At 39.3% G+C, this 16237-nt stretch overlaps 2 protein-coding genes across 2 annotated transcripts; one reads left to right on the plus strand and one right to left on the minus strand.

Moving 5' to 3' along the window:
- Positions 1-2439: 2439 nt before the first annotated feature.
- On the minus strand, positions 2440-3435 carry LOC127416262 (SAYSvFN domain-containing protein 1-like). Its single transcript, XM_051655512.1, has 2 exons — positions 3117-3435; positions 2440-2972 (listed from the first exon to the last, which is right to left on the minus strand). Exons 1-2 carry the CDS (start codon positions 3294-3296, stop codon positions 2649-2651), a joined length of 504 nt encoding a protein of 167 aa, XP_051511472.1. The 5' UTR covers positions 3297-3435; the 3' UTR covers positions 2440-2648.
- Positions 3436-3764: 329 nt separating this feature from the next.
- On the plus strand, positions 3765-6383 carry grcc10 (gene rich cluster, C10 gene). Its single transcript, XM_051655515.1, has 4 exons — positions 3765-3857; positions 5250-5352; positions 5436-5612; positions 5714-6383. The coding sequence occupies exons 2-4, from the start codon at positions 5301-5303 to the stop codon at positions 5851-5853; spliced, it is 369 nt and encodes a 122-aa protein (XP_051511475.1). The 5' UTR covers positions 3765-3857; positions 5250-5300; the 3' UTR covers positions 5854-6383.
- The last annotated feature ends 9854 nt before the right edge of the window (positions 6384-16237 follow it).

Raw genomic sequence — 16237 nt, forward strand, 5'->3', positions numbered from 1 at the left:
CTGTTGCATTGTTTCATATTATTCCAGATTGTTCTGCACCAAGTGAAGTTTTAGCAAATAAAGATAAGGCAATGCTTTTTTTTTTCTTTCTGCTCAAGTGTACTAAGGGGCTGCTGTGCCTTGTTAAAACTGTGTTATGAATGTTGCCTATATGCTTACATAAAATACGGCCAATTGCAACAGTACTTGCTAGGAGAAGAAATTAGATAGTAAGTGGGTTCGGGTCGGGTTCTGGCTTCAGATATGACGGTATCGTTCGGGCCGGGTAGGGTCGGGCCACACGGTCTCAGGTACGGGTCCGGTTTCATTTTAAGGCCCGTGCAGACCTCTAGTTCCCTTTGGATTTTCCTATGAGTTTTGATAATGGCAGTTTTGGAATTATGAGTAAAATAAGGTCAGTGTGTGGTAAATATTAGTTGAAGATACTTGGACGTTTTGTTCTACAACATACATTACACACAGTCATACCCCCACCAAGAATTTTGAAGCCATCATGTGTTTCACAAAAAGTATATTGCTAACAAGTTGCTAAATGAGGACTACAGTGGTTTTCCATTTGCTCAGGCATGCCCACTCACATGCTTGTGGTAGTTGTAGTTCTTATTTTGCAACTTGTTAGCAACATACTGAACTTTTTAAAAAATGCGAGTTTAAAATTCATGTTTGAAGTATGACTGTGTAAATTATTATTTTTTTTTTCTTTTTCACCCAATTTGGAATGCCCAATTCCCAGTGCGCTTTTAAGTCCTTGTGGTCGCGTAGTGATTTGCCTCAATCTGGGTGGTGGAGGATGTTTTCCAGCTGCCTCCGCGTCTGAGACCGTCAACCCATGCATCTTATCACATAGCTTGGTGAATGCGTTGCCATGGAGACATAGCGCATGTGGAGGCTTCACGCTATTCTCCGTGGCATCCATGCTCAACTCACCACGCGCCCCACCAAGAACAAACCACATTATAGCGACCACGAGGAGGTTACCCCATGTGACTCTACCCTCCCTAGCAATCGGCCCAATTTGGTTGCTTAGGAGACCTGGCTGGAGTCACTCAGCACACGCTGGGATTCAAACTAGTGAACTCCAGGGGTGGTAGCCAGCATCTTTACCACTGAGCTACCCAGGCCCCGACTGTGTGTAATTTATGTTCAATAACAAAATGACCAAATCTCTTCAAGTAATGTTTACCACAGATCTTATTTTACTAAATGCAAAACTGCCATTATACAAACCCATGGGAAAATCCAGAGGGAACCCATGGTGAATTAGCCTGCTGGTTTCGCCTACAAATTGAAGTCACGGCTGAAAAACTCTATATCTTACTGAAATTATCCCTCTATCCAGTGTGATATTGGTGATGAAAAAAATCTCTGTTTTTCCTACCTCAAATTAGTCATAACAAATTATGATAAAAGAAAAGTGCGGGTAAGCAAAATACTTTTTTTTTTTTTTTTAAATGGATGAGTAAGGGATAATATGCAGTCCTCCGGTTGCTAAAATAAACTCTGTGAGGGTGATATTGTGTCACATTGAAGATGTTTATTTAGCAATAATGTTCAGCTGACAAACAGAGAAACAGATGAATATTTATGTCCTTTTATATATATATATATATATATATATATATATATATATCTCCACCTTTGACCAGACCGACCAGTAGATGGCGATATGCATGACGAATGCAAATAGCCAAAGTACAAAAGAAGAAAAATATGGACGTGAACTAAAAGTGGATATTTATAGTAAAAAAAGATTTATATGTTGATCTGTTTTTCACCCACACCTATTATATTACTTCTAAAGACATGGATTTAACCACTGGAGTCATATGGATTACTTTTATTCTGACTTTGTGCTTTTTGTAGCTTCAAAGTTCTCTAAAAATCTTGTGTTCTGCAGAAGAAAGAAAATCACACACATCTGGTATGGCATGAGGGTGAATAAATCATGAGAGATTTTATATTTTTGGGTGAACTATCCCTCTAATTAGTTATCTTTTCTTAACTTTTGAGAAAAGTTCATTTAAACCATTAGTGCTCCCTACAAGTGTCTCAATTAGGCCTCACATTGTTATTCCAATTTAGTAAACCTACTTGTTGTGTTAGCAGTAGCAAAATACACATTTTAGCAATTTTCTAATAAATTAATGAATATGATTAATGTCAAATTAAGAGCATGAAATACATCTTCACACACATGCAGTTGTGAATGTTTTTGTACTTGAAATGTAAACTTTTTACCCTTTAGAAACTTTTTAGATAAATGATCTAAAGTTAAAATGCTGGCCTCAATATGTCAACCAACATATCAACCCCACAGCATATAAATGAATATTAAGACTAATCAAATCAAAATTCATAAATCAATATTTTTCCGCAGAATTAATTTTAGATCAAAAAGGTTTTTAAGACCACGAGAAACAAAGTCAGCCAAGTATGTCGAAGTTTTTGACTTGTTCATCATTTATTATTCAACAACAGCAATAACACTGATTCCCTTACATTTCACTTTATTAAAGTAACCAAATGTAACAATTTAAGAATAAACCATTGAAAGACACATTTCAGTTGACCACTAATCCAAATATTGTGGCAGCACGAAGGTGTGTCCTGTTGGTTATGGCCCTGCCTTTCATACAGTACATGTTCAGTTATCTGTTGGCCATTGGCCTGTATCCCATCTCTCCCTCCAGCTGTTCGGCTGTCAAAGTTCCCAGGATAGGCTGACAGTCAGGGTTAAACACAGAGTAGGCACTCATTTCACCAGGTTGCCGTGCCTTTGGGCTTCGAAGACCCTCATAGAGCCAGTAGAATAAAGATATGAGGAAAAATGGCAGGCCAAACTCAAGTTCTGAGAAAAGACCCAACAGTACCAGCCATAGCAGCACTTTAAATAGGGTAAGATGGGTAAGAGCCAAACACTGAAACCAACGGCCAGAACTTCTGTCCAGCAAGCCGTCACTGGCACTGCCAACCTAAAAGTAGAGCAAATTGTTAGATGAGGTTTATTTGTTATTGTATTAACATGTTTGTATGAATGCATTGTTTAATCTAAAAACAAAGTATAGCAACTAAAATAATTCTGCGTACATAAGCATACATAAAGTGTATGTTTACACCTCTGTGTGTGGTATTTGAGGGCAGGTGATGATGGGCTTCAGCTCTGGTGTGTCACCACACACAGCTGGTGAATGATCGCCTGTGACTTTCATCTCGCTCTGGATCTCTGAATCGGCAGGTTTCTTCGCTTCAGTCTGGGCTTTCTTTCGGGCTCTGAATTCTGCCAGTTTACGCTCCATATTTCATAACCGAAAATAATAATAGTAATAATCAGAAATCAATTTTATTTAAATTGCCACGTTCACATATCAAGACATACATGACTTCCGTTTTTGCTTCCCACTGTAACTAAATGCATCCGTCGGCAAATGTAAATTGAACACACCTGTTCTCCTCCAGGAGGCGCTTGACGGCTCAGAAAGCCGAATCCTCCATTGAGCCGCATACAAATTTCTGGGCGTTTTAGGCTCGCTGGAAACATTTATAAAAAAAATAAAAACTTGAATGCTTTTACATGGATTAATTCAAAATATTGGTACCTGACATACAAATTAGAACCCGACCAACCAATAACTTTAAAATGATTTTTATAAATGTATTTTACAGTAATCACAATTCTCTGTGATTAGTCCAGCCTAGTCAGCGCTGAGAAAAGTACCATATATCATGTGATAAATCCGGTCACGTTCACGTTCCGCTTATTCTCTGTTTTTGTTTCTTACGGTCACTTTTATGGCTGCACCGGCCGGAAGTTTGTGCGTGTCACAGAGGAGGCTGTGAACAGGCACTGGGAAAACGACGTAAGTGCATCAAAAAATTATTTAGGTGTACAATATATTTGCCTGTTAAGGTTTGAGAGAACGATTAACCAGTGGCGTCACGCTGGACAGAACAAACGTTGCATGAAGATGACAGTTAAACCAGCAAAGCTCTCATTGTCATACATACGAATATAATACACACATTCAGTGATGCGCATTGTTTGCATTTAATTGAAATCAATGTATTCTGGAAGTGCCTTGCTATTTATTTAGTATATTTTAATTTATACTCTCCTCTTTTTTTCTTTTTTCCCCCTTATATACCTTGCTATTTATACTAAATAAATAGCAAGGCACTTCCAGAATACATTGATTTCAGTTAACTGCAAACAATAACAAAGGTGGTCGCATAAACGTAATGTTTATTTAAAATATTACGACAACGAAAACACAAGGCCACAGATGAACAACATTTATAAACATTTTGAGGTTTTTGAAAATTCTCTCATCATTTACTCACCCTCATGCCATCCCAGATGTGTATGGCTTTCTTTAATCTGCTGAACACAAATTAAGATTTTTAGAAGAATATTTCAGCTCTGTAGGTCCAGACAATGCAAGTGAATAGTGATCAAAACTATGAAGCTTCAAAAAGGACATAAAGGCAGCATAAATGTAACCCATAAGACTCCAGTGGTTTAATCTATGTCTTTTGAAGCAATCCGATTGGTTTTGGGTTAGAAGAGAAAAATATGTAACTCTTGCCACTGCAGTCTGTAGGCACAATCATGATTTCAAGTTCAGTTACACTTCCTAGTGCTTGATGCATGCGCAGAGCGCTAGATGGCACTAGAAAGTGTAATCGAGCTTCAAATCATGATTGCCAAGGAGACTGTTGATGTCAAGGTTTGTAGTGAAAATGGAGTTACATTTTGGTCTGTTCTCTCCCAAAACTGATTGGATTGCTGCAGAAGACATGGATTTAACCACTGGAGTCTTATGGGTTACTTTTATGCTCCCTTTATGTGATTTTTGGAGCTTCAAAGTTTTGGTTACCATTCTCTTGCATTGTATGGACCTACAGAGCTGAGATATTCTTCTAAAATCTTATTTTGTGTTCTCCTGAAGAAAGAAAGTCATACTCATCTGGGATGGCATGAGGGTGAGCAAATGATGAGAGAATTTTTGGGTGAACTTTCCCTTTAATATGTATTGCAAAGTGTTGTTTGGCATTTTTTGGTGGTGAAACCAACTCACAAAATTGCAAATTTGTCTGTTGCCTGGTACCAGTGGTAAACAACCGCCAGTAGTTCTCATGTTGGGGATGTTGGGGCAATCAAACTCAGGTTGTGGTCTTCATTGATCGGTGTAGGCCTATCATGCGTAAATCATCCTATAGAATGTCACATCAGCATTGTTTTAACTCCTCAGAATTGCTATCACAGACATCGGTTGTAAATCTCCACCGTGGCGTGAGCCAGTATGGCCTCTGCCCCAGCACAGCAGCCCACACTCACTGTAGAGCAAGCGCGAGGTGAGATATCCGTTCTTACTGTATACAATCAGTGGTCATGGCACGACTTGGACTCAGCCAATCCATTGTCTCATTCATTGCAGTTGTTCTGAGTGAGGTGATCCAGGCGTTCTCTGTGCCTGAGAATGCAGCCCGCATGGAGGAAGCCAGAGAGAGCGCCTGCAACGACATGGGCAAGATGCTGCAGCTAGTGCTGCCTGTGGCCACCCAAATCCAGCAGGAAGTCATCAAAGCATACGGCTTCAACAATGAGGGAGAGGGTGAGAAGGAATATGCAATCCACCACTGCAATTAATGGCATAAAAATGTTTTTTTTTTTTTTTTTAAATCACCATTCTAACTGATGTGTTTGGGCTTTCAGGTGTTCTCAGATTTGCCCGACTAGTGAAGATGTATGAAACTCAGGACCCAGAGATTGCAGCCATGTCAGTGAAACTCAAGAGTCTTCTTCTGCCACCTCTTTCCACTCCTCCCATTGGCAGTGGAATCCCAACTTCATAGAACTAGTTCCAGTTCCAAACATTTTCAACCATAAATAGTGCATAGTGCAAATACAGTCAGTTGTATCCAAATATTATCTCTAAGAGTTAAGGATCTTGAAGTCAGTTTTAACACTTTTCATCTCAAGTAACTTAAACTGAGGTTAATTAAACATTGCTTGGGATACAACGTTTCAATAAAAAGTAAACTTCTACATTCCCATTTACTTTCAGTTAAATGACTAGAATTCAAAAGATTTCTTTTTTTCCCTCATATTTATTATTTTTCATATCTCATTGGATAACAATGTCCAATGTGCATATATTTATCAAGCATAACACTCATTTGTTAGGGCCTTTTGAAGGTCTGGTTTCATTGTAAAGCTTTTTATACATTTTCCATTTATTAATTTCTTACTGGTTGCTCATATAAGTATATAGTCAACATTTATACTCGATAACCTGTGACCCTGTTCTTATGCTCATTGCTGTTTGCAAAACTATTATCAGATCAGTGTTTATCCAATAAAGAGTCTTTTTTTTTTTTACTGAGTGTAAAGACCTTTCATGAAATGTCTGTGTCCTTCAGTGAATGTGAATACTGTGAAATATTAAGCAGTGTTTCACTTTTAATAATATTACTCAATGACATATTTTCCGAACATTTGTTAAATATTATGATTAGATAGAAATGCTGTTTTATTAGGAATAATGAGAAAATGAAAGCTTTAATAACTGACTATTATTTAACATCCATTAAATTTCCACAAGATGTTGAAAAATGCATAATGCACACTGCGTCATCATTATGAATTTCATTGTCCATTTAATTTTTAGAAAGAGTTAGCCAAACACGCCAATCCTACTCAGCATGCCAAGTACCGGTGTGAAACTCAAGCATTATTTTGTCTCACCAGAGGGTTATTTTCCAGGGCAATATTGCTTTTCTTCAGCAACAATTGCTGCAAATGAGTATTTTAGCATTTAAATACTCTATATTGCTATGTGAATTTTTTTTTTTCATGTATGTGTAGACATACTTTCTTTTAGCTTGTGACAGAGCAGCACTCAATGTATACAGTATATACTTTTATTGCAATAACTTGAATTACTTGAAGTTAAGCACTTAGAATTTCTTACACCCTTCTTGGAAGTGATGCATCCTTAAGGGGGCATACTACCATTACAATCATGAGTATGCTGTTATTGTTCATTAAATAGTGTGATACTCCGCTAACAGCAAGGTTATTGTAATGATCTTCTGACATTGTTTGCCTAAACATCTTAAAATATGCAAACCACAACTGGAGTCTTAGACAGACAGCTAATGTTCATTAAGTCAAGTCATTTTTTTTCATATAGCACTTTTCACAACACACATAGTTTCAAAGTAGCTTTACAGAAAACTATGCTGTAACATAAAATTATGCTGTAATCTCTGTAATGCCTTAAGTCCTCTTTGAGCAGTTAAAAGAAAAACGTGATTGAAAATCATGCTTTAAAAATTATTTGTCTTATGCCCCCAGTGAGCACGCCAAGGGTGACTGTGGCAAGGAACACAAAACTGCATAAGATGTTAGTTAATGGAGAGAAGAAGAAGAAAAAGAAAACTGAGGGAGACCTTTCCCCTCTGCTAGTTGTATTGCTAGTCTACTTTTGAATGTGTGCTAAAAAGCTTCTTTTAAAAGCTCAAACCAAAATAATACAGTTGCACTCTACCTGTGGTGTAGTCTACAATTGCTAAGATATGTTATGTCCACTTCTGACTGTGTTGTGATCCCAGATGTGTACAACTGTCTTTCTTTAGCAGAGCACAAACAAAGATTTTTAGAAGAATGTTTCAGCTCTGTAGGTCCATAAAAAGCAAGTGAATGGGTGCCAAATTTTTGAAGCTCCAAAAAGTACTTATAGCCATCATAAAAGTTATCCATACGACTCCAGTTGATTAATTAATGTATTCTGAAGCGAAACGCTAGGTGTCTGTAAGGAATAGATCAATAATTAAAACTTTTTCACTAGTTCACTAAAATAAACTGGCAGCAGGGGTGTAGCCAAGGGTGGGACCCTGAATATTATACATTATTCTCTGACTTTGAATATATATCTATAAAATGGTAAAAAAAATAAAAAAAATTAAATCATGAATTCTGATATCTGAAAATCGATTCTTTAACAAATCGTAACAAATTTGTGAAGCTAAGGGTGTAGGTTTGGTTTGAAAGTTGGTAGTGACATATTGCAAGTTAGTCATATTGTCATATTCGCCACATCGTAAAAAACATATACAAAACATGTCAAAACTCCACGAAGCAGAACGAACAAACATATTGCCTAGAACAATCGTTTAAACTGGATCATGCACTCTACATTTGACTATATATTACATGTTAAATTTTTGATAGAAAATAGTGAGACAGCTAGCACTTGTAACTTAATGGTCCACCATAACACAGGGAGTCAGGATAACACAAACTGCGCTATTTGGTGGGCTATTTTACACTGTCATGTAAAAAAGCGAGCCTGCACAGCAAAAGGAAATAAACAAAAATGAACCTCCAGGTTTGCCAACCTCTTCCTCTTTGCCTTTCTCTTCTGAGACCGGTTCGGTAAATCTGAGTATATGCGTTGTTTTATTTGAAGATCTTCACTATTAATCCGTCACGATGTAGTGCAGGTGCCTATATCTTAAGGTAAGTGGCAGGGTGAGTATTAACTACCCTGCTATTTACTTGTGTGTCTCTAATGTTTACTTTGACGTTTGTTTTGCAGGACTATTTACTTCTGATGCTTCGGTAAGCATACGGATATGGTGAGTACCCTTTTTTGTTATTGGTAGTAGCTTTAAAGAGAATTCTATATTTTCCCGGGAATCCACTGTCCGCAGCAGACAGGATTTTTTCACCTGTTCCTCTGTGCGTTCGCTCAGGTGTATGCCCTCCTGAGCTGATATTTAGACCGTGAGAAAATAAATGTACAATCCTACACCACAGAGCTTCTGTTCGCTGTGGCTGGGTGTTTAAATATTTTTGTATGATTTGATGATTTCTATTTTTGTGAATCTTTATTGCTGCTGTATGCTATTACCGTATGTACAGTACACACACTAACCTATTGCCTTATCTCGTAAACCCTGCTCTACAGACAGTCCGTTTGTTAGGACTTGCATTTCTTGAATACTCTTTACAGCTGTATGCAGCTGGTTGGCTGGTCCTCTGTTATTATATATTTCATATATTGCTTTATATTTATATACACTAAGGGTTTATATCCATGAGGCAACCACTGTGCAGCTGTTGCCGTACCGCTATGCACCCTTGTGATAGCCACTGTGAATGTCCTTCATGTTTGGGTATGTCCTATCTACTAGAGGATATTGTAAAGCCATGTGCAGCTGTAGCCGATTTATCTCTGCAAGAGAGGGTGCAAAGAGCTAGACTTTTTGAGTGAGTAGCTTGTGACAGAAGAGACCCGTCATCTAGATAATTATCAGATACGCATTCCCTTAAGCACAGAAGGGAACGTTCTCCCACTAAGGCCCATGGCGGACCTGAGTATTCTGGTGCTCCCCATGATAAATGGTCAAAAGCCACAGATGCCCAAGCTGACACCCAACTACAAATCTTAGCGACCTAGCTGGGAAAGTGAACCATCTTAGTCTCCGGAAACTAGCGGTAGGTACACAGCAGAGTACAGTACCATCTGCAGTCTCTTCTGAAAATGAGTTCCCTTCATATCAGGAGGAGAAATGTGAGCTTCCTGACATTATTTCTCTTCATGTTTATGATTCACTTTATGGCAGTAATGAGCATAACGTGAGTGAAGAGGACCAGGAGGATGAGTTCAGATCTTCCGTTACCATTGGGGAACACACAATCTGACATTCTCCCCAGAATCCTCAGTGCCACAAACATTTTGGGTCTTGATAGACAGTACAAAATTTCTGCGGCAACAGCAGTGCAAGGGGTGTGGGCCGGTGTTTCCCACCCCCAAACTTTATTTTCTGTTCCTGTCACTGAAGATTATTCACAGATGCTCAGGAAAGCTTGGAACAACCCCAAGGCTGCACCCCAGTTCAATGCTGGTTGCAGGTATTTTGCTAAAATACAGTATGCTCCAGAAATGGGCATGGGTGGCATGTCTGCGGTAGAACACGATATGGCAGCCTTAACACCACTAGGCCCAGATTGAGTTACTGATAACCCACACTGTCCCCAGAAGAAATATGAAAAAAAACCCAGATAATTTAGTATATCGGGTCTATAATTCAGCCACACATGCAGCCCAGTAGGGTAATGCACTGGCCATAGTTCTGGCCACACTGCGGAGTCATAACTCCAGAGGACCGTGACAATATGTGTTTGGTCAATGCAGCCCTGTCTACACACTCCAGACTTACAAGGGACTCTGTGTCATTGGCAATACTCACTCGTAGGCAGATCTGTTTGGCCAAGACTTCTCTGCTTGATACTATCAGGAGGGAACTAACCTACATGCCAGTTTTACCAGGCCGTGTGTTCCACCCAAACTCTAAGGCTAAGCAGGCACTACACAGAAGAGAATCGTTGCATCACACGTTTGGTCACTCGAGGGCAGCTAGGCAGCCGTACAGAGGTGTTAAACCCCCTCAGCCTCCTCGCTTCAATCGTCCGGATTCATGGGAGTATGACAGAAGACAGAATAGCTGTTTTCAGATGTTTGACATAGGCAGGCTTGCCAGACAAACTCTGCAATACACTCGAGGGGCCCAATCTCATTCCTCACCTAAAGGTGTACCCCAGAGGATGTGGAATCCCAGGGACTCTGGCCCTCACAGAGGAACCGCAAAGCAATTTTGGGGGAGTTGATGAAATCTGTTCCCAGCTATGCCTGGACAGCTAGGAGGAGAAAACTTCAGATCCTTGGGTACTCGCTACAACAAAAAAATGGGTACAGAATCCAGTTTCGGTGACACCCTGTCCCTTTTTCAGGAATCCATATGACTACGGTCAAGGACCCAGCCCAGGCACAAATCTTGTCGAAAGAAATCACGACTCTGTTACAAAAAAAGGCAATTTCCCAGGTAAGCCCTAGTGAACAGCTCACTGGGTTTCATTCAAATTATTTCCTCATGCCGAAGAAAGATGGTTGACTTCAATCCATCTTAGGCCTGAGACAGCTGAATGCATTCATAAAGGAGTTAACTTTCCAAATGTTGACTACCGCACAAATTTTGAAGGTCATAAAACTAGTAAAGTGGTTCACGTCAATAGACCTCGGGGACGTGTATTTTCATGAGCCCATTTATCCAAAACACAAAAATGCATCCAGGCTTTGCATCCATGGAGGAATGGGAAGGTGCTGTCTCAAGGGATCCCTTTAGGGAACATTCTGGCAAGAAGAATGGTGGTGACTAGAGGTGCTTCCCTGAACGAATGTGTGTGTGTGGGGGGGGGGGCTTTAGGAAGGCAGGAAGGTCAGAGGCTCGTGGGTGTTTTCTTGGACCATGGAGCATATCAGTGTGCTGGAGTTGAGGGCAATCCATCTGTCCTTATGACATCTGTTTCCATTTCTATGGGGCAAGCATTTCCTGGTAAGGACAGACAACATGTTTGTGGTATATCATATCAATCATCAGGATGACCCCAGATCACTGCGTTGCCTCCAGGAGACCAAGAAGCTTCTAATCCAGACAGCTGACCTCCTGTCTTGGACCGGACCACTTCCAAAGGAGTGACGGTTACACCCAGAGGTGGTCCATCTTATATGGGCTCAGTTTGTCAGAGCCCACACCAACCTATTTGCATCCGCCAAAACAACCCACTGCAAGATGTGGATTTCACTGAGTGGTCACGGTGGGCCTCTGGAACTAGATGCACTGTCGCAAAGGTGGCCGGGAGGATTATTGTACACTTTTCCACCTCTGTATTTAATTCCCCATGTGCTCAAGCGAGTGGCATTGGGCCATTACAGGATTTTACTGATCACCCCAAAATGACCAAGGTGACACTGGTTCCCATTCCTCCTGCATCTGATCCAGGGCCACCCATGGCCAATACCAATGAGAGCAGACCTTCTCTCTCAGGCGAAAGGTCAGGTTTGGCACCCAAAGCCAGTCACACTACAGCTCTGGGTTTGGCCTCTTCTCAGTCTCTCCTTTAGGAGTTAGACGAGGCAAACCTGAGGACCATAAACAGTGCCAAAGCACCTGCCACTTGGGAAAATTACTTAAAATATGGCATGTGTTCTCAATATGGTGTCAAGAAAGAAAGCTGGACCCCACTAAATGTGGTATTGATTCCGTTCTTTGCTTCTATCAGTCGCTCTTAGACTCGGGAAGAAGGGTCAGCTCGGGAAGAAAGGTCAACACGATAAAGGTTTATGTTGCAACTATCTCTCACTGTCATGTCTTGGTTAAGGGCTTGACTATCGGAAAACACACTTTGGTGTCAGTTCCTCAAAGGGGCACACCGTCTGTGCCGATAGACAAATTTAAGATCACCATCATGGGATCTTCCAATAGTCCTATAATCTCTGAACAAAACCCTGTTTGAACCATTGGACTGGGCTGACCTTAAATCCCTAACGTGAAAACAGTTTTCCTTCTTGCTATCTGTTCAGCCAAAAGAGTTGGTGAGTTAAATTCTTTATCAGTGAGTGAAGACTGTCTTAGATAGAAGGCAGATTACTTGGGAGTTTCCCTTTGGCCAAATACAACTTTTCTGCCTAAGGTGCTTAATTCTTGCACAGTCAATCATGTAATTGAACTCTGAGTATTTCAACCTGTCCGACGTTACTTAGGTACAGGGCTTGATCTTCCCACCTTGTGCCCAGTCAAAGCACTACAAGCTCCTCTGTGACATTCACACATTCTGATATTCTTGTGTTTCTATAAGAATACTGCCAGTCAGCCAGTTTCGAAACAGCATCTCTCACACTGGATAGTGGATACTATTGCACATGTATATTCCAGCCAGTACTTACCAGTTCCAGGAAACCTGGTAGCTCATTCCACCAGAAGTCTGGTCACATCATGGGCAGCATTCCAGGGGTTGGCACTTACAGACATCTGTGCAGCAGCATTGTGGAGCTCACCTTGTGCATTTACACAGTATAACAGGGTCAGTGTGGCAGACTCAATTACAATTGGCTCCATGATTCTGCTCTCAGCTGCTAATCAGGGATGTGAGGAAGGAGATTTTTTTTAAGAGGTTGGCCAAATTTGAAGTCATTATTTATAACACTTTTGTTACCGCTACAGCTCTAACTGTTTGTGTTGGGGAGACTGCATTTTCTCAGCTCATTCACGTTGAGTATACAGTAAACGGTGTGGTGGAACAGCTTTCCCAAGCTGTTACTTTTGTAGCATTTGCATGACTAATTGCCCAAAATAACTTTTCTCATTGCTGTCCTCTATGCATTCAATAATTATAAATTACTTTACTTCTTAACCTTAATTAGAAATGTAGCTGTGGCAGCAGGGGCGTGGTCGAGCGTCCGTCGGGAGAGAGAGAGCGGTAAGGGTGCATACACCTGAGACAATTTATGACTAACACCTGTCTCTAATTGTAGTAAGATTGGGGAGAGCGGCATAAAAGGACCATGCCAGCGCCAGATCGAGAGAGAGAGACTGGGTCGAGAGCCTTACTGTGAAGCTGATGTGTTATTGTGAAGCTGATGTGTTAGTGTATAGCTGATGAGTTAGTGTGAAGCTGATGTTTTATTGTGAAGCGGTAAACCAGAGAAGTGGTCAATTAAAAGTTCCCTACCTGTGTTTGAAGAATCCTCCCTTGTTACAGTAGCCCTACATAGTCTAAATAAAACCTGCATCCTGGTATTTTTTTTTTTCTTTTTTTTTCATGAACAGAACCTAGAGCTTATGATATTTGTTTTTCTCTTCCTGCAGGGCATGAGACTGATGGACCAACTTTAGTGCTTGTAACCTCTAAATAATAATCACAAAACAAATTAAACTACACCTGTTATCAGACAACAGACAATTTTGTCATTGCTTGATAAAGGCAGCACAGCACATGGGTAAGTTCTTGCAAAATGTTGAGCAAGTCCCTATTAAGCGCTTTACATTTTAAAATGTACAAAATAAAACTTTCTGTAACTGGTTATTTCCTACCCATAAGATGTCTTTTTAAAAAAAAAAAATGTTTTTTTAGATCTCTACCATACAAGTGTGACCAACTCAAGTGGTGAGCTGTCATTTTGTAATTTTCTTTAAAATATTGACATTATGTTCTGAAAAAGGTATGTTCTGATTTCAGGTATCCATCCCACCCGCCGTATGAGTCATTGTCCGCTCTGATAACAGCAGGCCTGCCTTAAAGGAATAGTACAGCCAAAAATGAAAATGCTTCATCATTTACTCACCTTCATGCCATCCCAGATGTGTATGACTTTCTTTCTTCAGCAGAACACAAACAAAGATTTTTAGAAGAATATCTCAGATCTGGAGGTCCATACAATGCAAGTGGATGGTGATCAGCACTTTAAAGCTCCAAAAAAGCATAGACAGTCATAGTAAAAGTAATCCATACGACTCCAGTGGTTCAATTAATGTCTTCTTAAGCCATACTATCGTTTTGTGTGAGAAACAGATCAATATTTAAGTCATTTTCACCATAACTATTTACTTCCGGTCGCTCTCCAGTGCATGTCCATGAGGGGAATCAGTTTACGCTGCCTCTCGCGTGATGTAAGCACATTGGCATGTTCATGCGAGAACTGACCCAATACAACTGTAAGTGCAGCTCGATTTTTTAACAAGAGAATGCTGTTCACAAGCATCATTGGTTTTGCTTTCATTTGAACATGCCAGCACACTTATGTAATGCGAGAGGCAGCATGAACTGTTTCCCCTCATGGACGCGCATTGGAGAGCAACCGAAGTTTTGTGGAGTTCTGTGGATACTTGGGTTCCTACTTTACATCCTCGTCTTGCCTGTCCTGCCTGCACTACGTTACACTTTTTCACATTATGTATTTATAGATGTATTTATTAATGTGAGTGATTTATGCATTTGGAATTATTTAATCACAATAATTCATTATTATATTCAGCTAATGACTGCTGTAAAAGCATTGTTAATTTTTCTACAATTTGTAATTTTAATAGAAAATAAAAGTACTTATTTGACACACATGCCTTATTTATTTATTTGTTTAGATTTCATGTTAAACCATAATCAAGGCTATAATGTTGTATTAGCAAATATATAGAGAGGTAAAAAAAAAAAACCCTTCTTGCATCAGATATGTTCTATATAGCACTATTGAGGTTCTATATACTTTTAAAGGATTATTCCTTATAGAACCTTTAAAAAAGTGTTCTATTTAGCACCAAAAAAGGTTCTGCTATTGTTACAAGCCAAAGAACCATTATCTTGTACTATTTAGAACTATTTTTCATAAGAGTGAATATTTGGTGACTTCCCAGCTCCATTTAGTCATTTTCTGATATTATGGAACATCATCTGTCAATGAGCGTCGATATCGGCATCAGGATATTTGTCAGATATTGTCTATATCGATAGATTACACTGTCATATCGGCCAGCCCTATAAAACAGTTTGTGTTGCATTTAAATTCCCGTGAAACCTCCACTTCCCGCATCCCTGTGAACTTATTTAAAATGTCACTGAAGTGCTTTGTCTTAAGGGTGTTTTCAAATGTCTTGACGAAGAGGATGAAACACGATCAGTTCCCAAAAGTGTCTGTGTGCTCTGGGGTCTTCTGCAACTTCATTTATCTGCCTCTGGCTTTCACAAATGTTCTGTTCCGGTAAAAAAACATACATTTAATAGATATTTTATGATCACTGGGCATATTGTGTAAATTGTCATGCTGTTCTGATGTTTGCTTTTCCAATTTTGTGCATTTATACTGTGTACTATAAAATATGTAAACTGTTAATTGTTGATAATGTATCTTAAATGTCTAATCTGATTTTTCTAATCTACTCAACAAACAAAGAACATTCCCCTAAAGTTAACATATGGTCAGGGTTGGGAGGGTTACTTTTGAAATGCATTCCACTACAGATTACAGAATACATGCTGTAAAATGTAATTTGTAATGTATTTCGTTAGATTACTCAAGGTCAGTAACGTATTCTAAATACTTTGGATTACTTCTTCAGCACTGGTAGATTTTTTCACTTGTTTTGACTATAAAAACTCTGCCAGTACAGTAAGACAAAATACACATGTTAAAAACACATTCTCTGAAAAACCTAAATATCTTATGCAGTGTTGTTTCTAAAACAAGATCAATCAAACTGATCTTGTTTTAAGGATTTTTAGATATTTTTACAGGAAAACAATACAAAAATTATTATCAAAAATAAGGTTTTTGCCCTAATATCAAAGGTCTTACTAGAAAAATATAAAATATGATCTAATGTGTATTTTCTTGATAAA

This window comes from Myxocyprinus asiaticus, chromosome 25, assembly GCF_019703515.2.
Source record: "Myxocyprinus asiaticus isolate MX2 ecotype Aquarium Trade chromosome 25, UBuf_Myxa_2, whole genome shotgun sequence".
NCBI lineage: Eukaryota > Metazoa > Chordata > Actinopteri > Cypriniformes > Catostomidae > Myxocyprinus > Myxocyprinus asiaticus.

Bases quoted from the DNA above. Each gene is read 5' to 3' on its own strand.
- grcc10 (XM_051655515.1), top strand. From the start codon at position 5,301: ATGGCCTCTGCCCCAGCACAGCAGCCCACACTCACTGTAGAGCAAGCG. The intron at 5,353-5,435 runs GTGAGATATCCG...CATTCATTGCAG, and splicing joins CACTGTAGAGCAAGCGCGAG to TTGTTCTGAGTGAGGTGATC. The intron at 5,613-5,713 runs GTGAGAAGGAAT...TTGGGCTTTCAG, and splicing joins CTTCAACAATGAGGGAGAGG to GTGTTCTCAGATTTGCCCGA.
- LOC127416262 (XM_051655512.1), bottom strand. From the start codon at position 3,296: ATGGAGCGTAAACTGGCAGAATTCAGAGCCCGAAAGAAAGCCCAGACT. The intron at 2,973-3,116 runs GTGTAAACATAC...CTCTACTTTTAG, and splicing joins CTCAAATACCACACACAGAG to GTTGGCAGTGCCAGTGACGG.